This window comes from Cheilinus undulatus, linkage group 12 (assembly GCF_018320785.1).
Source record: "Cheilinus undulatus linkage group 12, ASM1832078v1, whole genome shotgun sequence".
In the NCBI taxonomy this organism is placed as follows: Eukaryota; Metazoa; Chordata; class Actinopteri; order Labriformes; family Labridae; genus Cheilinus; species Cheilinus undulatus.
This window is the reverse complement of record NC_054876.1, coordinates 18,849,742-18,870,457: the sequence shown is the minus strand read 5'-3', so window position 1 is coordinate 18,870,457 and position 20,716 is coordinate 18,849,742. Positions and strand designations below refer to the sequence as shown.

At 38.1% G+C, this 20,716-nt stretch overlaps 1 protein-coding gene across 2 annotated transcripts; it reads right to left on the bottom strand.

The window, feature by feature from the left end:
• Positions 1–2,277: 2,277 nt before the first annotated feature.
• esrra (estrogen-related receptor alpha) lies at positions 2,278–19,268 on the bottom strand. 2 transcript variants are annotated; one of them, XM_041801612.1, is made up of 8 exons: positions 19,030–19,268; positions 17,230–17,334; positions 10,288–10,671; positions 9,215–9,331; positions 8,908–9,021; positions 7,287–7,454; positions 6,634–6,903; positions 2,278–5,542 (listed from the first exon to the last, which is right to left on the bottom strand). In XM_041801612.1, the coding sequence occupies exons 3-8, from the start codon at positions 10,664–10,666 to the stop codon at positions 5,289–5,291; spliced, it is 1,302 nt and encodes a 433-aa protein (XP_041657546.1). In that variant the 5' UTR covers positions 10,667–10,671; positions 17,230–17,334; positions 19,030–19,268; the 3' UTR covers positions 2,278–5,288. The 2 variants fall into 2 exon arrangements, with proteins under 2 accessions (XP_041657546.1, XP_041657547.1); XM_041801613.1 differs by lacking the exons at positions 17,230–17,334; positions 19,030–19,268 and adding an exon at positions 15,917–16,053.
• Positions 19,269–20,716: the final 1,448 nt, after the last annotated feature.

Here is a 20,716-nt window from a genome sequence, read left to right as displayed (position 1 = left end):
TTCCAATATAACCTTTTTCAAAATGTAAACCCTTTTGTTTAAAACAGAATTATATTTATTGGTGATGTTTACAATATGGATGGGCACAATAAACTAAACCGTTTGGAAAGTAATGTCAGACCTTACACCTGAGCCATGATTAGGAATTTAAAGGTCACATATTTTATCCTTTTAAGACAAGTTTATATTGGTTTCAGAGGTCCCCAAAACATGCCTGTGAAGTTTGTTGCTGGAAAAAAAACTCCAGTTTTTTAATTTTGCATGTCTAAAAACCCCCTGTTTCAGCCTTTCTCAGAACGAGCTGTTTCTGTGTCTGTGGCTTTAAATGTTACTGATCTGTCTGACTCCGCCACTGACCACACCCCTCTCAGGGAAATGGATGTAGCACTCCTGATGTTACAATGTTACAGATGCTTTTATCGAAAGTTAAGGACCTGACTGGGATTTGAACCATTAATCTTCCAGACAAAAGTAAGCAGGGTAACCACTGAGCTATCAGCATCTCAGCTGACAGATGAGAGGAAGGGCAGAACTTTCTTCCAAGCGGGGAAGGCCAACCGAACCTGGAGGCGGTGCTAACTCCCCACATGAGGTCATGAGTGGAAAATCTGAGAACAGCTTGTTTCAGCACACATTATCTAGAAGGTGGTGAAAGAGAGGGGAGGAGGGAATGGATTTTTTTTTTTTTTTTTTTTTGTTCTTTAGGGGTTGTGGATAGGCCAGAGCACATATATTTATTAGAAAACCAGAAGAAGTGGTTTTTGCCCCTTTAAGGATGTCAGAATAAAAGTAGGCTCAAATGAGACAACCTTAATGGAAAATAATTGCATAATAGAGAAAAGAGGTACAAAATAGGCAAAAAAAAAAAAAAAAAAAGGCTGAAATTGGCAGACAAGGGGCAAACATGGACAAAAGTGTTCCAAAAATAGGTTAATAGTAAAACTGGTGGAAATGGTAAAAATTGGATATAAGCTGCAAAACAATGGCATAAAAGGGCGTAAAATTGGTTCAAAGTGGCAAAACTTGGTGAGAAAGGGTGAAAACAGCATAAATGGGTTTAAAGTGGCAAAAAGAGGTAGCAAAAATGGGCCTACAGTAGCGAAACATGCAAACATTGGTGACAAATTGCAAAAATGGGATTAAAGTGCCAAAAAAGAAGTGGCCAAACATTGTCCAAAAAATGCAAAAATGGGCATTTAGTAGTGTAAAAGAGGACGTAAAACGGGACATAACAAACAAATTTTACTGTTTGACAGAGCTGCAGAAACTCTTGAAAATATGTGGCAATGTGGGTCTCCTCTAGCAAAAACAAAGCAGAGTAGCCAGTTATACTGATGAAAAATACACACTATATATCTTTTGGGAGCACCTTAAGTCACAGGCGGCAACCCTAACTTAGTGGATAACTTCAATCATGGGGCAAATGTGTCTCGCATCAAACACAAGAACAATTGACCAACAATCCTCAGCTCATCTACCGATACCGCAGAGCAGCAGAGGCTACTGAAGAAACTGTAAACAGAATGCAGGATGCTTTTCAAAAAACAAAGAATATTTTAAAGGCGTTAAATTTTATATTTTACTCATTTTTAATAAAAAAAAACATATGCATAAAATTAGTTCAATTAAAAAAAAAAACATGTTAACATATTCTCTTGTGAGATTCATGCTAAAAATCAGTCATTTTTGCAGATAACTTCTCTTGAATGTGCATTGCTGTCACCTATAGCTAAAACAACTCTTGGGGACAGTGGAGGTGCTGGTGTCTGGCACTGTTATGTATGCTGAAAAGTATGGGAACCACTAATCTATGTCATAACCGTGCTGATTTTCCATACAGAAGCACTGCCTCACTTGTGATGTTACTTAAGGGCCTTACTGTTAAGATTACATAAAAATTAATTTATAGTCAGATTATCTAAGTTAGCGTGATTGTAAAATTACAAAACATTATGATATCACTGTTTGCTGATGTATGGCATTTGCATTGTGAAATGCCTAATTTTGCTGGCAAATGCACAATCTTAGCTGGTTGTATACTTTGGTAAATAAACAAGCAACATAATTTTTTTAGTGCATACAAAATCCATAGTTTGGCACAGCTTCCCCAGGTCTACCGTATGTGTGAATGTTGTATTTTCACCAGGTAATTGTTCATATTAACCATGAAGTTGTAGGTCGTTTTCGCCACTCTGGCTCCACTCAAAGAAACACATGTACACATAAAGCCACATGTATATACACACATAGACACAGGGAGAGATGAGGCCAATGATATGTGGTGGTGGTGTGTCCATTTATTACACAACACAAAGCACCTACAATTATCCACTCCCTGTTGCGTCAGACAGTGGAAGATCTCACTTTTTTCACAGTGATTTTTAATGTGGACATGTTTAGACACGGACATCAAACTGTTTTATCTAAATGAAACAAAAAAAGGAGCCTACACACAGAAATTCACAGCCAATATCACACACAAAAATAAAGCAGTGTCAACAAACAACAGTAAATTGAGTAAAAAATAGAATTTAATCATTTAAATAGTCTTTCAAAATACAAACAATGATCTGAACTTCTAAATTATAGAACGTTTAATAGCTAGTCTTCATTATAACTGGCAATGTTAAATGTACATCGTGGCTATACAAGGAAATGTGAGGTTTGGTAATTTATTGTATTGCTCATTTATATTAATGCGCACATATTTAATAAAACTACAAATGACTAGATTATTTTAAGAGTGACACTTCAAATGACCCTGCATTTTCCCTAACCCCCCCGTACCTAAAACATATTTGTATGCTAATGAAAATACTACCTGTATGTAAATGACCAGGTTTGACGCAGGCATCTGTATTTTTGTATATACCTCAAAATTGTGATTACGGTTTGAGAAAATATATTAGTAAACACATAAGAGATCAAAACATTTTTTAGATGGCAGTAATATTTATGATCTAACCATGAATTCAAAGCCAAACAGGTGAATCAGAGAGATCATCCCTGCTCCACAGTATTAGCTGTAGTAAATGTAAGTATGAATATTTTGCTATGTGAGCTGTAAAATGGCCTCCAGGTTTTTCTAGCTGCATCATTATTACCGTGAAACAGACAACTGTCATTCAGTGAGACACTTTGTACCATGGGACATCTCTTAAAGTCTGATTAATGAACCACATTCCCCTGAAAGTTATTAAAACTAAGAAAAAAAATCATCATCTCAGGTGTTTGCGCAACTGCAAACACTGACTAAAACCCAATAATCAAATTGTTTAATCAAAATATCAATGTTTGTCTCCACAGTTTTTTGGCCGTCAGGCTTACTGTGCCTCCTGAGGTAGCCCTCTGTAACCTCAACATGCTGCTAAATCTGTAGAGCCATGTTAATTGATCCCTAAAATGACAATCAGCTTCAGAAAACACTCCACATCTTGCATGAAAATAAAAACAATTAGTATTCATCATGTCCTGAATGGAAAAATTTAATACCAAACCCACAACAGTGTCACAATGTAAATAAAATACCCTTAAATCCTAGAAAGGAAAATGTATGAAAAAAGAAAGTTTCAAGTCTTTTACAAATTTCAGAACACTGTAAGCTGCACAAATATAATTGTAATGGGGACTTTGTGTCACATTTGCTGGCTTTATTATCTCTCACTAAAAATTGCATGTTTATTTAATGGAACTGTACATGGCTAAAGGTGTAATGGCCCTTTGGCCACTAAACATTCTAATGTATCCAACTCTGACATCAGATACAGTAGCCTTGCATTGCATTTGAAGCTTTCTATATTGATCATTTCTATTTTAAGTATACAGACCTGCTGAACAGAAGGACGACTGTCAGGATGTTGTCAAACAACAAATCAACATCCAATAGAAGGATGTTGCGTACATGTTGTTTCTTGTCCTGAGCCCATGAATGGCACTCTCAAATTAAAGTTCAACAGAAGTACATACACAAAGAATAGATCTTACATAGAAACAACTGAGATCATTAATACGACGTTCTTAACTGCTGCAAAAAATGCAGCGAACCCTCATCATACACCTATCAGTCATTTAGGTTAGCATTAGCTGTTAGAGCCTACAAACCAGAAAGTCAGACTGTTATTTTAAACAGCACAGCTGCTGAAGTCAAAAATAGTGGTAAGATCAAAAAAGGGGAATAGTATAAAAAAAAAATCAGATGAGGCATATGCATTTTTGTTCTACGCACTGTTGTTGCCACACTGGCTTTAATGTCAAAGAGTTGTGTTCTTCCCTGATCTCAGTGCAGCTCATTGGTAAGACTGCACACAAGCACACGTTTGCCTGTATTAGAGCATGTGTGCCAGTTTACATACAACACTGAACCTTCTTTCCAGGTGGAGAATCTTCTTGAGCACACAATCTTTTCCTGGACTACACAACAATTGCACAACCGTTTATAAAGAATCCTGCACCTGCTATGTACATCAGTGGTTCCCAACTCCAGGATTTTACGCTAAGAGTGTTAGTGGTTTCTCTCTAAATCTACTCAACTGGCTTTCTCTACTTGATCCAGTCTCTACTGGGAGCAAGAATTTACACAAAAAATTCAACACTTTAGGGTCCTGAGAGTGGAGAACTCCTGATATACAACCAAACATTGATGTCTCTCCTTTTTATCCACATTTTTAATGTGACAGACAGTAATCAAGTCATTATATTGCTTTAACATATTGCAAGTAATTCCTATGGATTTGCCTACAGCGGCACACTAAACTATAGTAAATACAAGCCCTCCATGTGGATGTCAATCTGACCCTTAACTGGACCCTCAGATCTTTCCCCAGATATGTTACTATGGCTTTCATGAGTTGATGTTGCATTATTTAAAAACCTTAAAAGCCACACGATTGCAGCCTGTTCTCTGGTACCTAAACGCCATTCTTCAGTGTCGATGCAGCTGCAGGTTGATGCCATGGTGAAACACATCATGAAAAATGTTGAAACTGAGCAGTTCTCTGGCATTTGTGTTAGATGTTTGCACTCTTGGAGCCTCTTACTGCTGTTTGGCAGTTACATCTTACTGTACGTATATAATCAACTCCCATTTAGGGACATGAATACATGAGGTTTTCTTTTCTCATATTATTTTCCTTAGTTTGTGTAGCCTAGAAAAAAATGGAACAAGGGTCATTTTCCTTGTATTAGTTAACTAATAAAATCTTCCATGTCTCACAAACCCCTCATCAAGTCTAGATCTGTGGCAGGTCTTTCCTCTTGTTGCATCCTCTCTGATTCAGCCTCTTTCTGCTCTAGGGAGAGTCCATCATGGCTTCCAGCATCTCCAGGAATAGTTTGTGCATGGGTACACCACCACGGGTCTTAATGCTGTAGAAAGTGGTCAGAGCACGACCAGCAGTCTGTCGGAGGAGAGGCAATGTTAAAAGGAGGCGTCCTGCCCGCTGGGGGTCATCTGGGCGCCGCTGACATTCCAGCTCCAGCAGTGCCTGGTGAAGGAGGTCCCGCAGCTTCTGCACAGCCTCCATGTCCTCGATGTAAACAGAGTCTGACAGAACAGCAGGGAGCACAGGGTAAGAGACTGTAGGTTTATAATGTTTTAGTTGTTGCAACAAATAGAAAGCATGTGTGGCCCAGTGAAAGAGGATACACTGAATTATCTGTTGTTGACAGACTTTGATGAATCTTTTTGGGATGTTTGCAGAAAAGGTTATTATTAAGAAACTCAACTGTACATACCATTACTTTATATCTGCAGAAGACTAGAAGACAATAAGAAATAAATAATCTTTATTTTTGCAGTGTCATTCACTGCACCCATCATTACCATTACAAGATCCGTCTTCCTGGTGTCCTAGACCTTTGGTGCAGACATCACATAATCTCATCAAGCTAAAAGGCTAAACTATTGACATTGACTGTATCCCTCCTCTTAATCCACTGTTGTGGCTACATTAGGCAGTTTGATGAGGACTGATTAAATTAATTAACCAACCAGCTTCTTAGATGCACTAACCCACATTTGTGGACCATACTTGAACAATAATGTGTATGGAAAAGATCAAACTGTGGGCTCAACAGAATAACTGACGAGACGTGAATTTGGTACACAAAGTACAAACTAACCAAAAAGTTAAAAACGTGACTTGCTTGAAATGATTTAGGATGTGTTGATCATTCAACTTTGTGGTAATTTTAGTGCCAATTGACATCCACAAAATGAAGCCTTCAGAATGACTGCAGTTTAAACAACACTTCTCATAAGCACTGTTTAACCCTCATTCATTTATTATAGGTCTAATTTACTACCAATAACAGTAACCAAGTAATCCACTATATGCAGGGTTTACAAGGAAACTGATAGTGCTGTAAGCACTGTCCTTTTATAATGCCAATATTTTATTTCATAAAAATGAAACAGTTTTGTATCACTTGAAGATGATATATCACAGGTAAGATGTTGGGATGTGGGCAGTTTCAGTTCTGTTAAATCAGGAAGAATTATTTTAAAAACTAAAAAAAAAAAAAACTCAAGTTTATAGGTCTATATTTTGTATTTGAGCACTGTCCTATAAAATGCAAAAAAGTTGCTTTGGACACTATGTCTGCACAACTCTTCTATTACAAAAATAAAAGTACCTGAGTTAGTAAGTGCGATGGCTTTCAGCATGACAAATTCCTCCCGGTCCACATTTAATGCGCGGAAACGGCGAGCGAGTTGACTAATTGCTGCATTAAGCTCTGTCAGTCCTGCAACACGCGACATCTCCTCATCGAGGACAAAATCCTCTGCAAACACCACCTCGTCCTCACAGCCGAGCGAGCGGTATGCTACACCCAGCACCAGCACCTCCAACCACACTGACTGCAGCACAGACATCTGGTCTGCTAGGGACAGAGACAGGAAGCCTGCAGGGGAGCACAAAAATTTAGATACAGAGGGGAGAAACAAGAAATGTGTTCATATTTTCAATTACACAGCAAGCAGTGCTCCTGTTTCTTTATGGTGAATAACATAACACCAAAACACCAGCTTGAAGTTCAGTAAATCATCAAGACATTTACATGATTTTATTTATATATATATCATTCCAAACATCTTGCCAAACCTATTTCATAAGTCAAAATAAGGCTGACTTAGACAATTTATAACAGTCAGCATCCTAGTTCCCATAAAAATAAATCCAGATGTCATGACACAGCCAGTAAGAGATGGAACAATACATCTCCTCTATTCCCGCCCCACTATCACAGCCTCTCCTCCCACAGTTTATCTTCTCTGCATCTCTTACCGGGAATGTGTTTGGCCCAGCCAATGATGACAACCAGCTCACGGTCAGCGAGGTCGCACAGAGTGGTGAGCGTGCGCTGGGCTGTGTCAGGCTGCAGAGGGTCAGGCATCGCAAATAACTTCTCTGGCTCTGCCACGAGAAGGTGGGACACAATAATATTGGAGGAACCTATGTGACAAGATAGAAACAGCACAACGGATTAATACGATGCACATTTAAAACCTGCAAAAGATTTTCAGAGACTTACAAAATATCAACTCTGTTCACCAAACTAACATATTAAAGTTGATTCTCCTGCTGTGCAATAAATGCACAATACACTGCACTATATTCATATTTCTGGTTTTAGTTTTTCAATTTCAGATGTTGACTATACACTACAAAAACAGTCTTACTAACAAACACAGATTTTTCTTGCTTTATGAGAACCTGAATCAAACTTGCTCAGCTTCTCATTCAAATGTAAATTAATAAATAAGAAATTTTAACAACATTTATATCTCAGACTGAAAAATTCAGTCTGAATCACACACACATTTTAGGCAGTAGAGGGCGCTGCTTACTTCTCAGATAAAATATGTTCTAAGTGTGCTGCGGCTGTACTTAGGACATCTTGTGTTTGACACATCCAGCATACCCTGCGTTTGTTGGAGGGACTCTTTGAGCTTCACGATGTAAAGGTTTAAAGGTTCAGCTAGTAGCAGATGAACTCTCTGTCTCTATATTTGAATCTGAGAAGCAAATAGTGCTCCCAAAAATAGTTTGTACTTGTTCACTGTGTAGTTTACCAGAACCTCACTGATGAATAACAGATAAAATGTTATCTAGCTGCAGCAAGATAAAGTCACAGAAAAAAGAGCAAGCTCTTTCTCAGACATCATAAAGTCAGTTAGCATAGAATAATAGTGCTGTATATGTGCAGGATGACTGCAACTTTGTTGTATGGGACAGTGCTGTGTGGCATTCACAGTCCAGCATTTTTGTCACAGAGCCACTCTTAACTTATTTTGATTATCATGATACAATAAAAGTAAGTTGCCTGTTGTATACTTCAAATCTGGCAATAAAAATTAAACCACTCCCTGGTGGTTAAACATCTCCATGAGGTGTAAAGTTACCATGCAGTGAAAGTACAGTGGTCATGAATAAGGGCTGGTGTAGTTTTTGACCTTGAACCTCTAAAATGTGTTCAGTTTATTCATGAGCTGTGGTGTATATTTATGCAAAGTTTAAAGAAAACCCCTCAAAACATTCTTGAGGTATAGCATACACTGGCAAGGGATCAACACAAGGCACAATGACCTCGACCTTTGACCTCCAAAATCTAGTCAGTTCATCCTTGAGCTGGAGTGAAATTTGTACAAAGTTTAAAGAAAAACTCTCAAAGTATTCTTGAGATATTGCATTCACAAGCAAGAGATCACCATGGGGCCAAGTGACCTCGACCTCTGACCCATGACCTCCAAAATCTAATCAGTTCATCTTTCTCAGTACATCCTTCAGTAAGAGTAGACATCTGAGATACCATGTTCACAAGAATAGTCCATATGGACAACCCAAAAACATGACGCCTCCAGCCCTGGCTATAGCTAGCGCAGCATAAACAGAATATGAATCCCACCTTTTTCACTCTCCTTTGTGAGTGGTAGAGGGGCACTCTGGTATGTTGCATTCTCCACCTCTGGGCGTCTTTTGTATTTCTGCCTTCCACCTCTGACCCTGTCAAGACGTACTCCTGGTGAAAAATTAAACGGTGAATGTTAATATCAGGCAAATATAAGGAAAATAATTTAAAGCAGAACTCACTCCAGATCTAGAATTATAATTACAATGTCAATGAAATGCTTTTGTCAAATGCGACGTACATCTGAAAGCAAGTACAACACAAGTATTGAATCAAAGTTCCTCTGCACATAACAAACACCCACCCTCTTTCAGCATGCCTACTTTGAGGCACTTGGTGAAGCGGCATGCCTGACAAGCCTTTCTGCGCCTTTTGGTTATCTCACACTCATTTGATGCTGGACAGCTGTATTCAATGTTTCCTGTATGGAAGAGCACAAATTAACACTCATCAATTCTGTGAAAAACTATATCATACAAATATAAATGAGCACTTTGACTGCACATGTAAATGTAAAATCTACTCACTACACGGAATGTCAAATAACTACCAGGTGACCATGGTTTGAATGGACCAGTACAAACCAGATTGAATGGTGGTGGATTTAAAGAACTGAAGCATGTTTAACAATAACACAGATAATGTGATGCAGGTCCCTACTTACTCAGTCAGACTTTCTCACCTCTGTGCATAAAATTATCCCAGAATGGAACTTTATTTAATGAGGAAATATTTTTGAATTTACAGTAACCTTCATCAAAATTATCATATTCTCCAAAAGATTCAGTAGTTCCACTTTTTTTTATTCCATTCTCTACTAATACTCCCAATACATGATATAAATTGGTTACAGATTTGTATTCTAATCTGTACACAACTTACTCCCCGTCTATTTTCAAAATGTTTTTCAGTTAAATTCTCAAATCCTAAAACCCTATAAATTCCAAAATTATAAATCAAATTCATGAGAATTTTTTAGAACTAGTATATCTTAATTCCCTCTTCGGCCTTATAGGAAGTATTGAATCTTAAAGCCACTGTGATAACTACAAACCTAGATCTCGATCTGCCGGAGTCTTGCAGAAACACAGCCCTACTGACAATGATTTAATGATAAATATAAATTATTCGTACCGCTCTTGTACTAGTTCTTTTAATGTTAACAGCACTCTTTCACTTAAAGTTCAATAAAATCATTAAATTGAATATTAGAATATGGTCAGTGGGCTCTGTGGAGGAAATTTAAATATAAAAGATTTGGAAGATAATTATGAAAAACCTGTTGACATCTTAAGTCAGGGTTTTGGTTGTCAAGATGTCAGAAGGAGGTGTCAGAAGGAAACCATGAAAACAATTAAACATCACCACAGCACCCACCTTGAATAGTTCTTTTAAAGAATGCTTTGCAGGCCTCACATGACGCCACGCCATAGTGGTAACCTGACGCCACATCTCCGCATACTAAGCACAGCCTCTTGGGTAGCGTGCTCAGGGCGTACTTGCATCGCCCTGCTCCATTTCCAGTGGAACCCTCCTCTGCCCCATCTCCGCCCTCGTCTTTGAAGTGGCAGCGCAGGGCGGGCGTGTAGAGCGGTGGGGAGTATCGCTTCGCACCGTCACCTCTGGTTCCTCCACCTCCACTTTGAGAGGAGTCTGAGGAGGCCCCACCAGGGCTGGTCCGACCTCCCCCGCCTCCCTCTGGACTGCTCGGTTCTGCCTTTATGTAGACATCTGACCGACGCTCCCTGGAAGACATGATGTCTGCAGGGAAAAAATAAACAACAAAGAAAGGTCATGGTAAATAAAGGCCTGCAACCTTTTGCCCGCATCTTCGTGCTACCTAAAACACAACAGGACATATAGCCTATGTTTGTTAACCTTTAAAAAAAAGATCTTATTTTGCAGGTGTTAAATTTTATGGAAATAAAATATCTTTGATATAAATAAGCAAAGACTGGCATTTGCGTGATCAAATCAGCTTAGATCAGAAAATGTTGATCTTTTACAATCACTTTTGGCAACATGTAAATACAAACATACAATTTTAAACCCAAAATGTGACACTAACATCTGTTTTATGTTGTCCATGTTGTTTTATGTTTTATGTCCATGTTGAAGCTAAATGGACACAAACAAAATGTCTGATTCTAATTAATTTTACTTTTTATTTTACATCAGGGTAATATTTATTTGTACTAACAAAATAAAATGTTCCCTTTAGCAGTACTTGTGATGCTGGTGCCATTATTTTCTCAGATTTGCATTATATGCCATTGAGAAATAAAAAAAACCACACCAGAAGCTTTGACGCATAAATACAACCCTGCAGCCCTCAGATCATTCCTGCAGTGTAAAGTCTTTGTCTACGACTTTGTAGACATTAAAATAGCCAAGGTGAGTGAATGAAGGTCACTATGCTCATGAACAGAGCAGACACATAACTTATGTTCAAGTATGGCAGTAAGAGCACTGCAGCAACCTGCATGCCTGCCAATAGCTGTCTGAAGTACTCAATGTAATTAAAGGAGCAGGCATGATAAATATGTCATGGGTGGTGATGAAATTCAGTATTAAACATCCAAATAAAAACCCAGTGTACATGTGTGTCCAAGAGTTTGTGTGTTGTACCCATAATGTGTTGACTGACAAAAACAAGTCAGTGGCTCATTTTAGCCTTGCAAGAGATGGCTTCTCATTATCAAAGACATTTATCATTGAATTGATTCATATAATTTCTCCACCTGTACAAGATATATAACACCACAAAATAGTTCTCTGAAAAAACTTATCACATCATATTCTTACAAACTGACAACACATAGACTTAGCTGAAAAATTAAAAAGGAATGTTGTGGATTTAAAAATAAACCACAAAAAAGTTAAGATGCTAATTTTTATGATTGGACTAAACTGACTGTAGTTTAAGCCAAAATGTCAATTCTTGGAAAACTGGTTGAAACTGGTTATGGCTTAAAATACTGCAACAACTCATGGGCGAGGCATTCGTTCACAGTTGTTTTTTTTCACAACCAAATGCAAATCTTCATACTGAGGTTTGACCACTGTGGGTAAACTGCCTGTATGCTCTCAAGCTGTGATGCAACTTCCAGTAACTAATTTCTAATTGCATCAATTATAAATGTGATAATTATCCTAAAAGCTGTTTGATCTCTTTTCAAACATACAGTGGGAATAAATGTTCACATTTGACCACAGGCTTCTGGCCCTTATTTAGTAATAATCCATTCAGTTCATTCAACCACCCCAGTACTACAACCTTTTAAGAAGACAGAGTATACGGATCAGCCACAAATAAAGGAACATTATAAACAGGACTTATTGACAACAAAAAGAGTTTTTGATGCTGTTAAATGAGTATTTCAACAGTTATTCAGGAATCAGACGACTCTGTAAAAACTAAAGGGGATCAGCAATGCTATAGCATGAATGGTGGTTTTTGACCATCAGTGGACCCATTACTATAGAGCTTCATTTGTATATTTGTGCTTATTTTGCTTCTTAATAGATGACTGTGTGCAAGTGATGAGATTAGATTTCTGCAGTGTAAATAGTCTCAATCCAATTAAGATCTAAAAATTGACCTGTGATTTCCTCATTATGTATAGACTCTGGCAAACAAAGTGTCTGCTAATGCACAATTTCCTCCACTTATCAGTTAGCTTATAATCTGGCTGAACTCAGTATATATTCACTTTATATATATATATATATATATATATATATATTTAAAAAAAAAAAAAAAAAAAGAAAAAGTTATAATTTAAATGCTTGGCTCTGTTGATGGTGGACTGCCTGAATCCCTCAGCCAGTCCATTAAGCTGATCCGATATGCACACAAGTGTCATGTAAGCTTATGGGTTATCTGGTTTAATATACTGATGGTAATGTCAGCATAATTTATTGAACACTTTAAGTATGATCTTTTATGCATACTAAATGTACAAGAGATGATTTTCAAATGAATTTAATTTTGTGCTGCTGAGTAACATTGCTTGATCATGTTCTATTTAATTTTACTTGCAAGGGTCACATTAGTTATCATACATATGGCAACATTATGAAGGTTTGTGGGATTAAAATCAATAGGAACTCAGTGCTCACCAAGGTTGTTGTAGTTAACTAAAATAACTAAAATATAATTAGGGATAAAATATCCTTAGTTGTTTTCTTTGTCATCTGCAAACTGACTGAAACATACCCCGTGGAAAAGTAAAATGGCCTGATGGGATGAAAAGTCTTCTCATTATGGATTTTAGGTCATGAGTTGTACTCCAACATCAAACTTTAAAGGTGCAGTGTGTAATATTTAGCCTATCAGCATTTGGCAAAACAAGCTTGGTTAAAATGAAACATAACATTTATAAGTAGACTGATCTAAATTAGTGTTGACATCTGATAACACATTTTTAAATTTATGTTTTAAATTAACCCAGAATAAGCCTTTTATTCATACATAGGGAGGGTCCCCTCCAAGGAAGCTGCCATCTTGGATTTTTGCATTTTGCCTGTTTCTATGGCACCATAGGAGGAACCAAATAACAGTTAAGCATGTATTGATTTTTAAACTTCACTGGTTCCCACAGTAATCACCAGAAAAATGAGCATCACACTCCAGAATTGACTGTTAGATGTTGACAGTCCCATTTTTACACACTGTACCTTTAATACATAAAATGAAGAGTTGTCAATTTGAATTCTGTTCTGTTTTTGTTTTGTTTTGTATTCTGTTTACTTTTTCTGGTCCTTTTGTGTCTCCCCCTGACAAGAATCCCATATTGCTGAAACAACTAAAACTAACAGTAAAACTAATAAAAACTAAACCAAAACAAAGCATTTTTGAAAAATAAAAACTAAACTAACAAACCAGCAGTAAAAACTACACTGAAACTTAAAACAAAAGATGAAAAATATATGAAACAAATGAAAACTCCAAATCTATTGTAACCTTGGTGCTCTCTTACTGACTCGTGTTTGTCCATGTCCATCTATTGAGCAGGTTATAAACTCTGTACTGTGTGATTATTATGATTAACAGGCCTTTGCTGATAACTTTACATTAGATTTTTTTATTGGACAAGCCTTGTAGAAAAGCACGATTTATTAAACTTAATTCTACGATCAATAACAGTGTCTGTATCAACTTGAGAATTATAACTGCAATAATCTGCTAATATAACTCTGATAACACAAATATTTCACAACTAAACATATACTGAATGTTCTTTAGGGTTGTCAAAGATTCATATTTGTAACCATGATTAATTTTTCAATTTCTGTAGTTAATCACAGTTAATCACATCCTTCTATTGCATTTAAAGATTCCACTATTTTGCATTTACTGTTTTTGTATCACTTTGGATTTTGCTACTGTCTTAAACTAAGGGTAACTGACTTCCTGTTTGGATACAGAGCTGCTTTTCAGTGGTAGAATGAAGACCTAAGCATGAACTTAACCACAGAAGAAGGAATTAGTTATGGATTAAAAATGAAATCAGAGACCATTAAAAAGGTGCAGATGACGTTTGACTTGACCATTAAGCTGTCTGTGAGTTTTTAAAGTGAAATGACACAGTGGAGAGCAGTGGTGGACTTACTTTTCATCACTGTGACCACATGGAGATGGTGATGGGCATTGACCCAAGTGTTTAAAGGGACAGTAGGGCATGTGATAAAAAAAAAGGGCACTAATTTTAGATCTTGATTAATCATGATTAACTTGATTATTCTTGACAGGCATAATTTTCTTATATCATAAAACCTTTTATATTAATATATACTACATTGGTTTTTTGTGCAGTCACCACAATTGGGATTGCATTTTTTATTAATTACAGATTAAAATCAAACATCAGTAATACTTTTTCACTCACAAAGCGAAAAAATACCCTTTGGCTTCATCAGTGAAATACAGAATCAGTTTATTAATCATAGTAACTTTTAACTTGTAAAAATGTTGTTCTGAGGTTTGATGCCAAATAAGAAACTATTATATTGCAAGATAGCCCATATTTAGCTCTATTTGACACCTTTATCCAATAGTCAGCCAGTCTGTAGACATGAGAATGAGTTTTCAGCATGACAGATGTTTAATGTTTGGAGTATAAACTAGGATTTAGACCCACTAAAGGAAAAGAACAAGCGGTGTGTCTAAGTTGATAGTATGACAATGGTTGAGTCCTAGATTTAAACTTGCAAACTAAATTTTACATGGTGTACATGCTCTACAAGTACACTATTGGCATGTAATACTAGGAAGTATGGTTGTAGATAAAGACTTCTACCATTCAGTCATTGGGAGAGGTACTTGACAGTAACAACTAAGCATGCCTTTATCATATTTACAGCTTCAGCCGATAATGAACTCCTGTATGAGCTAGCAGTCCACGCTTTGTTTGGAGTTTGCCCCCTCCAGACCTGATTGTAGGGCTGTTTGGAAAGGAGCAAAGGGGGCACACAGCAAACGTAGCCTGTTTAAAGTTTTGCTTACTTTTACTGAGTTTACATGTTCTGTGAATGGATCATCAGGGCGGGTAAATGAGCCCAGATAACCATCAAAGTGCCTCTGACACAGAACAGCAAATATCCCTCTACCATGTGCACCGCTGGCCAGGTCCACATCTGCTCACAAATGAGGGACATCGACTGTAGTCAAGAAATGGTTACATCCTCTGCCTATGTAGTTTCTATTCATTTGATAAAAGCAGGTTTAACTGAGCAAAAATCTATAGATGTTGGCTGACAGGCTTTGTTATGTATACAGCTCACCTTTAAAGCGTGTCATGTGTACTGTAAACTGAGCATGTTTTGAGTAACGTTAGCATTAGCTTTACCCCAGCTAACACATTTTGATAACAGCAGGTTAGCTCCTCTATGCTAACTAAGCTAGCGGTGGTTAGCTCGCGTTAATCCTGGCTGACCAGCTCTCGCCTCCTCTACTCCTCGGGTTTATTTTTGTCTCTCTAACCCGGACTAGGCTGCATCTTACCTGATAGTGGTGAGTAGTACAGCTCTTAAGCCTCCCGAGGGTGTGATATCATGGCACAGGTTTGACTGAAAACTGGTCTCCAGACTGCCAGCGGCGGCTAGCTCGTGTCGGCTGTGAGTGGGAGAGATGGGCCGGGCTACAATCGGCTTTCTCTAACAGCTGGTAGATGATTATGGATAGCTGTACTGGAGCTAAAACTCATTAGTTCAAGGAGCTCTGTGAACACGGTCTGACATGACATGGTTGTCTGTCTTCTTTTTTATGATCTGCCAAATGGACTAAAAGTTAGTTACTTTTAACTTTGCACTAAGGCTTTTAGTGTTAAAAAAAAGAAACCCAAACTCACATGGTGGAAAATCACAAAAGCTCTTTGTTTGGAGTTTAGAAGGGGGAATTCACGGTTTATTCCTAACAGTAAACTTCACATTGCCCTACATTTATTCAGATCTCTGACTACAATAATTGCATGACAAGGTCTGTTTTTGTTTTTTTCATTTACTATATTAAAAGACTTCATGGGCATAATTTTAAACACTACAAATGCAATTTTTCTTCATATAATTCATTAGCTTAGTTTCAAGGTCATAAATTAGTTCACTATCAGTGTATTAGCCATCCTGAGTCCAAAGTCTGCACTTATTGAAACTGCAAGAATACATGAGATCTTCAAGGATGAGTGGCAAAGTTCAACTAATCTTTTTACCAGCAAGTGGCACGATTATAATAAATAATGTGCACTGCAAATTAGGGCACTACAGACATTTGTAGGTTTTAATCCTAAAAGACAAAAAGTGCAGAAGGCATTTTTTTTTCTTTTCTTTTAGCCACATCAAGCATCCAAAAGATAAAGATTTTCAAAGTTCAACTTAGGACTTATCCCTTGATTGTTCCGTTGTCCTCACTCAGGATTTTGGACATTCTCCCATCGATTTATACTGCAATCCTCCCTCCCCTCTGTACACTATTTGTCCTTCATTTATCCGTTTAGGCTTTGCAGGACTATCACATCCCATTTCAAATCACAGCACATCCTATGCATTGCTTGACTGCAAAAGATACATACGCACCAAGCCGTCAGTATCTCCTTTTTTTGAGAGCATGTTTTCTTTTGTCATTTCGGCATGTCACTAACAAAATACCATGTTGTCTATTGGGACTTAAAAAAAAAAAAAAAGACCTTTACCATCAGCTAAAAATCGATGAAAGCCTTACAAGTTGGGAATATGCAGCAAACAAAACAAAACATGGACAAAATCACAGTGGAAGCACCTATGTGTGATATTGAATCAGCATGAATAGGAGAAACAGTTTACCTGTTTGCTGAGCTGGACTGAGATGCCTTTATGTATTTGTGACTCCTGGTGGTGGCTCAATGAGGCAATATTGCTTTCTGTTTAAGTCTGCAGCTCTCAGGACTCCTGCAAAGTAAGCAAAGGTTTTTGAGTGCCATCACATAACTTACGGCCAAGTCACTTTTCATGTTCCCACCTGCCATTTGTCATCTTAATGGCTGCATACTGTCCTGCCTAATAATACTCTTTGAAGTCTGAGGACTGGCTGTATATATTGGATTATTAGTAGTGCCAATCTCCCAACAAAGCCTCTATTAGCAGAAGGGTTGTTTCCACTATGGTAAGTTGTGTTTTTATCATAACACTGACTTTCCTTCCTGAAATACATATTCCACTATATCTATCCAGTTTTGTGCATACTGCTTCAGTACCCTCCCCCTTGCGCTGCGTGACAGACTCCAAAGGTCACAGTCACAGGAATGCTTGAAGGACAGGCAGAGTAAAGCCAACACCTTGTCTCTCACTCATGCAAAGTCATAAGCTGAAGTTTAGAGATAACTCCCTGTAAATAATTAAAGACCAGACCCCTCTTAATTTACATTAATACAGAAAGCAATAATGGAAACATCAGTTTAGTCACTTTTTAATATAAATGTGGCTATGGGTTAGAAATATTATAGGGCACACAACATCAAAATACAAATCAAAGCTTTTTGGGGAAACTTAACATGGGTAACAACCCTTCATCTGTTGCAACAAACTCAGATGCAAGTGATCATAACCCACAGCTCTCTTTTTTAAATTGACATTTCAGAAAAAGAATATGCATTTAAATCAAATGTATCAGTTAGAAAATAACAGTTGTAAAATTTTAAGTGACTGGCTTTTATACATCATCTCTTAATACACCGTTCCCCATATATAAAAGTTACCGGCAGAGCACTAAGACTACCCCTTCCTTTTCTCCCTTTATTTTAAAGCTGTTTTTGACAGTTCTGGTAGGGGGCATCGTCAGTCTTTGTCACTGATAGTGCATCACACTGACAGTACATAAAACTCAGTTTGAGGGGTTTTAATGCGGCGCACTGTGGAGACAGCGAGAACAGCACCCAGGGGTGACCTTGCCTACTGATCTCGGACCGGTGAAAGGTTAATTGCCATAGTGGATTATGCCTTAAGATCGGTGACCTCAATCCTGGCCTAGCATGCTTGGTGACTTGCAGAGTTCAGTATGTTAAGACGAGGAAGAAAGAGTAACTTTAAGGGGTTAAAATGCATACGTTAAAAAGCTGCGGCTGAAGTGTGGACAGTTGAAGTGCTGGGTGTTATTGTGCAAGCAGAATTCGCATTTTAAGTGACGATGGCGTGCTGTAAGCTGTAAGCGGACATTATTATCCGCTGCATCGTACTCAAGCATGGCCCTGCATTCTTAATGAAGCCAGTAAGTGACCACGCGCGCTGTTTATTAGGACAAATTATCGACATATCAAACACAAGCCATGGCACAGAGTGTAATAGCATGTATTTGTGCGTAAATTAGTCCGGGCATAGTTCATAAGCGGGGTTTAACCTGGGCAAAAAGCTTGCACTGCAAATTATTACACAATGTAATTAATATTTATCCAGCGGCTCGTGCCCCCTACCCCCATTAACGTGGCCACGCGAACTTAGCTCTGCCTGGAGATTGTGCGTGCACATAGCAACTGCTTAAACAGCTGACATCTTTCAAATATCTTTAAAGCTATTTTAATATTACATAAATAAAGCCCAAACATACCGCGTGCTTTAAATATGCAGTGAAAGGTACGTGAAGCTACTTACTGGGAAATGTTAAAACATCTCAGGGCTGTTTTAAAATCTGAAGTCAGTCAAGTCTTTGCGGCTGACGCTGACGCTGTAACCGGTCTAACGGCGCTGTCCAAGCGTCGCTCGGTTTCCCTCATTCCATCACTACGTTACCGTGTAATAAGGCGCTGTCAACAACCGGAGACAATCCGCCTGTTCGGTTCGCTACCCTGGTGTTATAAATTTTCGTCTTCGGCTGCCACAGTCGAGGTTGTAGTTAGTCACAGCAAAATGAGTCAGAGGAGAAACACTACATTTCCGGTTAAACGTTTCACAATAAAACTTCAGTTAGCATGTACATTCATTCCGTGCTCAACAGTGTCCAAAACAAAGACGGTGTCAAATGTAAGATCGCAACTATCAATTATAAAAAATAATACACATGTTCAAAAATACTAATAAACACCTCATATTTAAAAATTAACTCACGTTTCTGTTTTATGTTTTTAACCATTGACTAATAACATCCGGCGGTTGAGTAGCTTTTTCCTGCTGGCTTGACCCAGCTTCGTGACGTCATCTGTATCCCGTGCCTTCTCTCCTCCCTCTGTCCAATTTGCGTCCGCTGAGTCCCTGTTACGTCCATACGCACCTTCCACTCGCGTCATCAGCATTATAATAAGAGCCTGCAACTCGTGAATAAAAAAATATGACCTAGTAATCCCAATGTGGTCCAGGTATATTTATCTAAATACGCTGAAAAAGAGCGTTAAATCCAGGTTAACTGTTTACATACCAGCTGTTAGTGCTGCATGACATAATCTGATTATATATCACCTACAGAAAATAAAAATATGAAATGACCACTGGGGCTTATTTATACACCTACGTGTTTAATTATTAGTTTAAATCGCCTTAGACAACACTTCCTCCTCCTCATGTTTTTCTTTGTTATTATAACCTTAAACGGTTTAGTATCAGAGTGGTTGTACATAGGGCTAGTTGCTGTTATCCCAGTTATGAGAGCTTTAGAGAACTGCTGCATAGACAATCAAGACAGGCTGCATGTCCCCTGCTGCACACCTCTATGGAAAATATAGTCATGCTGCCGGTCTTGTGACACTAACCCGGCTCACTCCTCCACTACACTATTTGGGCAGGAGCCAAGGAAGAGGAGAGCAAGGGCTCATTGCAATGGGATGAAAAGTGGAAATAATCAAGGGATAGTAAAGGAAAAATAACATAAGGCTTGAAAAGAGTTGTTAAAAGCTTTGTTAACACCTTGACACACATCTTAGATATGTAATACACATGCAACTTGTGTTAAATGTAGCAAACGTGGATAATAAAATGATTTTTCTGTCTAACTTAGTAGCTACTGCTTCTCGAAATAGACTGTCCCTGCTCTCTCCAACATGCCTGCTAACAGCTGGGACAGAGAGGAGACAAGTTGTCACAGAATAGTTGGCAACCTTGTCTTTGAATTATAAAAGAAAGAGAATAAAACAGGACGCAGGATGAGACGGTGCCGTTTGGATAAGTGAGCGTTTCCTCTGAGATCCCGGAATTATCTGGCTGTAATTATAGACCAATAAACCTCAGTCTAGTCTGTTTAAACCAATAAGCGCTAAAGCCACACTTCCATTCCCCAGTGCTGTCAGTAGTGCAGGACAGCAGCGCGTTTGTGTCTGCGTCTTGATGTTGGTCACATGCAGTGTGCAGC

What these genes read in the sequence shown, in the direction of transcription:
- esrra (XM_041801612.1), bottom strand. Translation starts at nt 10,666, where the DNA reads ATGTCTTCCAGGGAGCGTCGGTCAGATGTCTACATAAAGGCAGAACCG. An exon ending in AGTAGGCATGCTGAAAGAGG is followed by an intron (nt 9,022 to 9,214) that starts GTGGGTGTTTGT and finishes ATTTTTCACCAG; the next exon opens with GAGTACGTCTTGACAGGGTC. An exon ending in CATCGCACTTACTAACTCAG is followed by an intron (nt 5,543 to 6,633) that starts GTACTTTTATTT and finishes CTGTTCTGTCAG; the next exon opens with ACTCTGTTTACATCGAGGAC.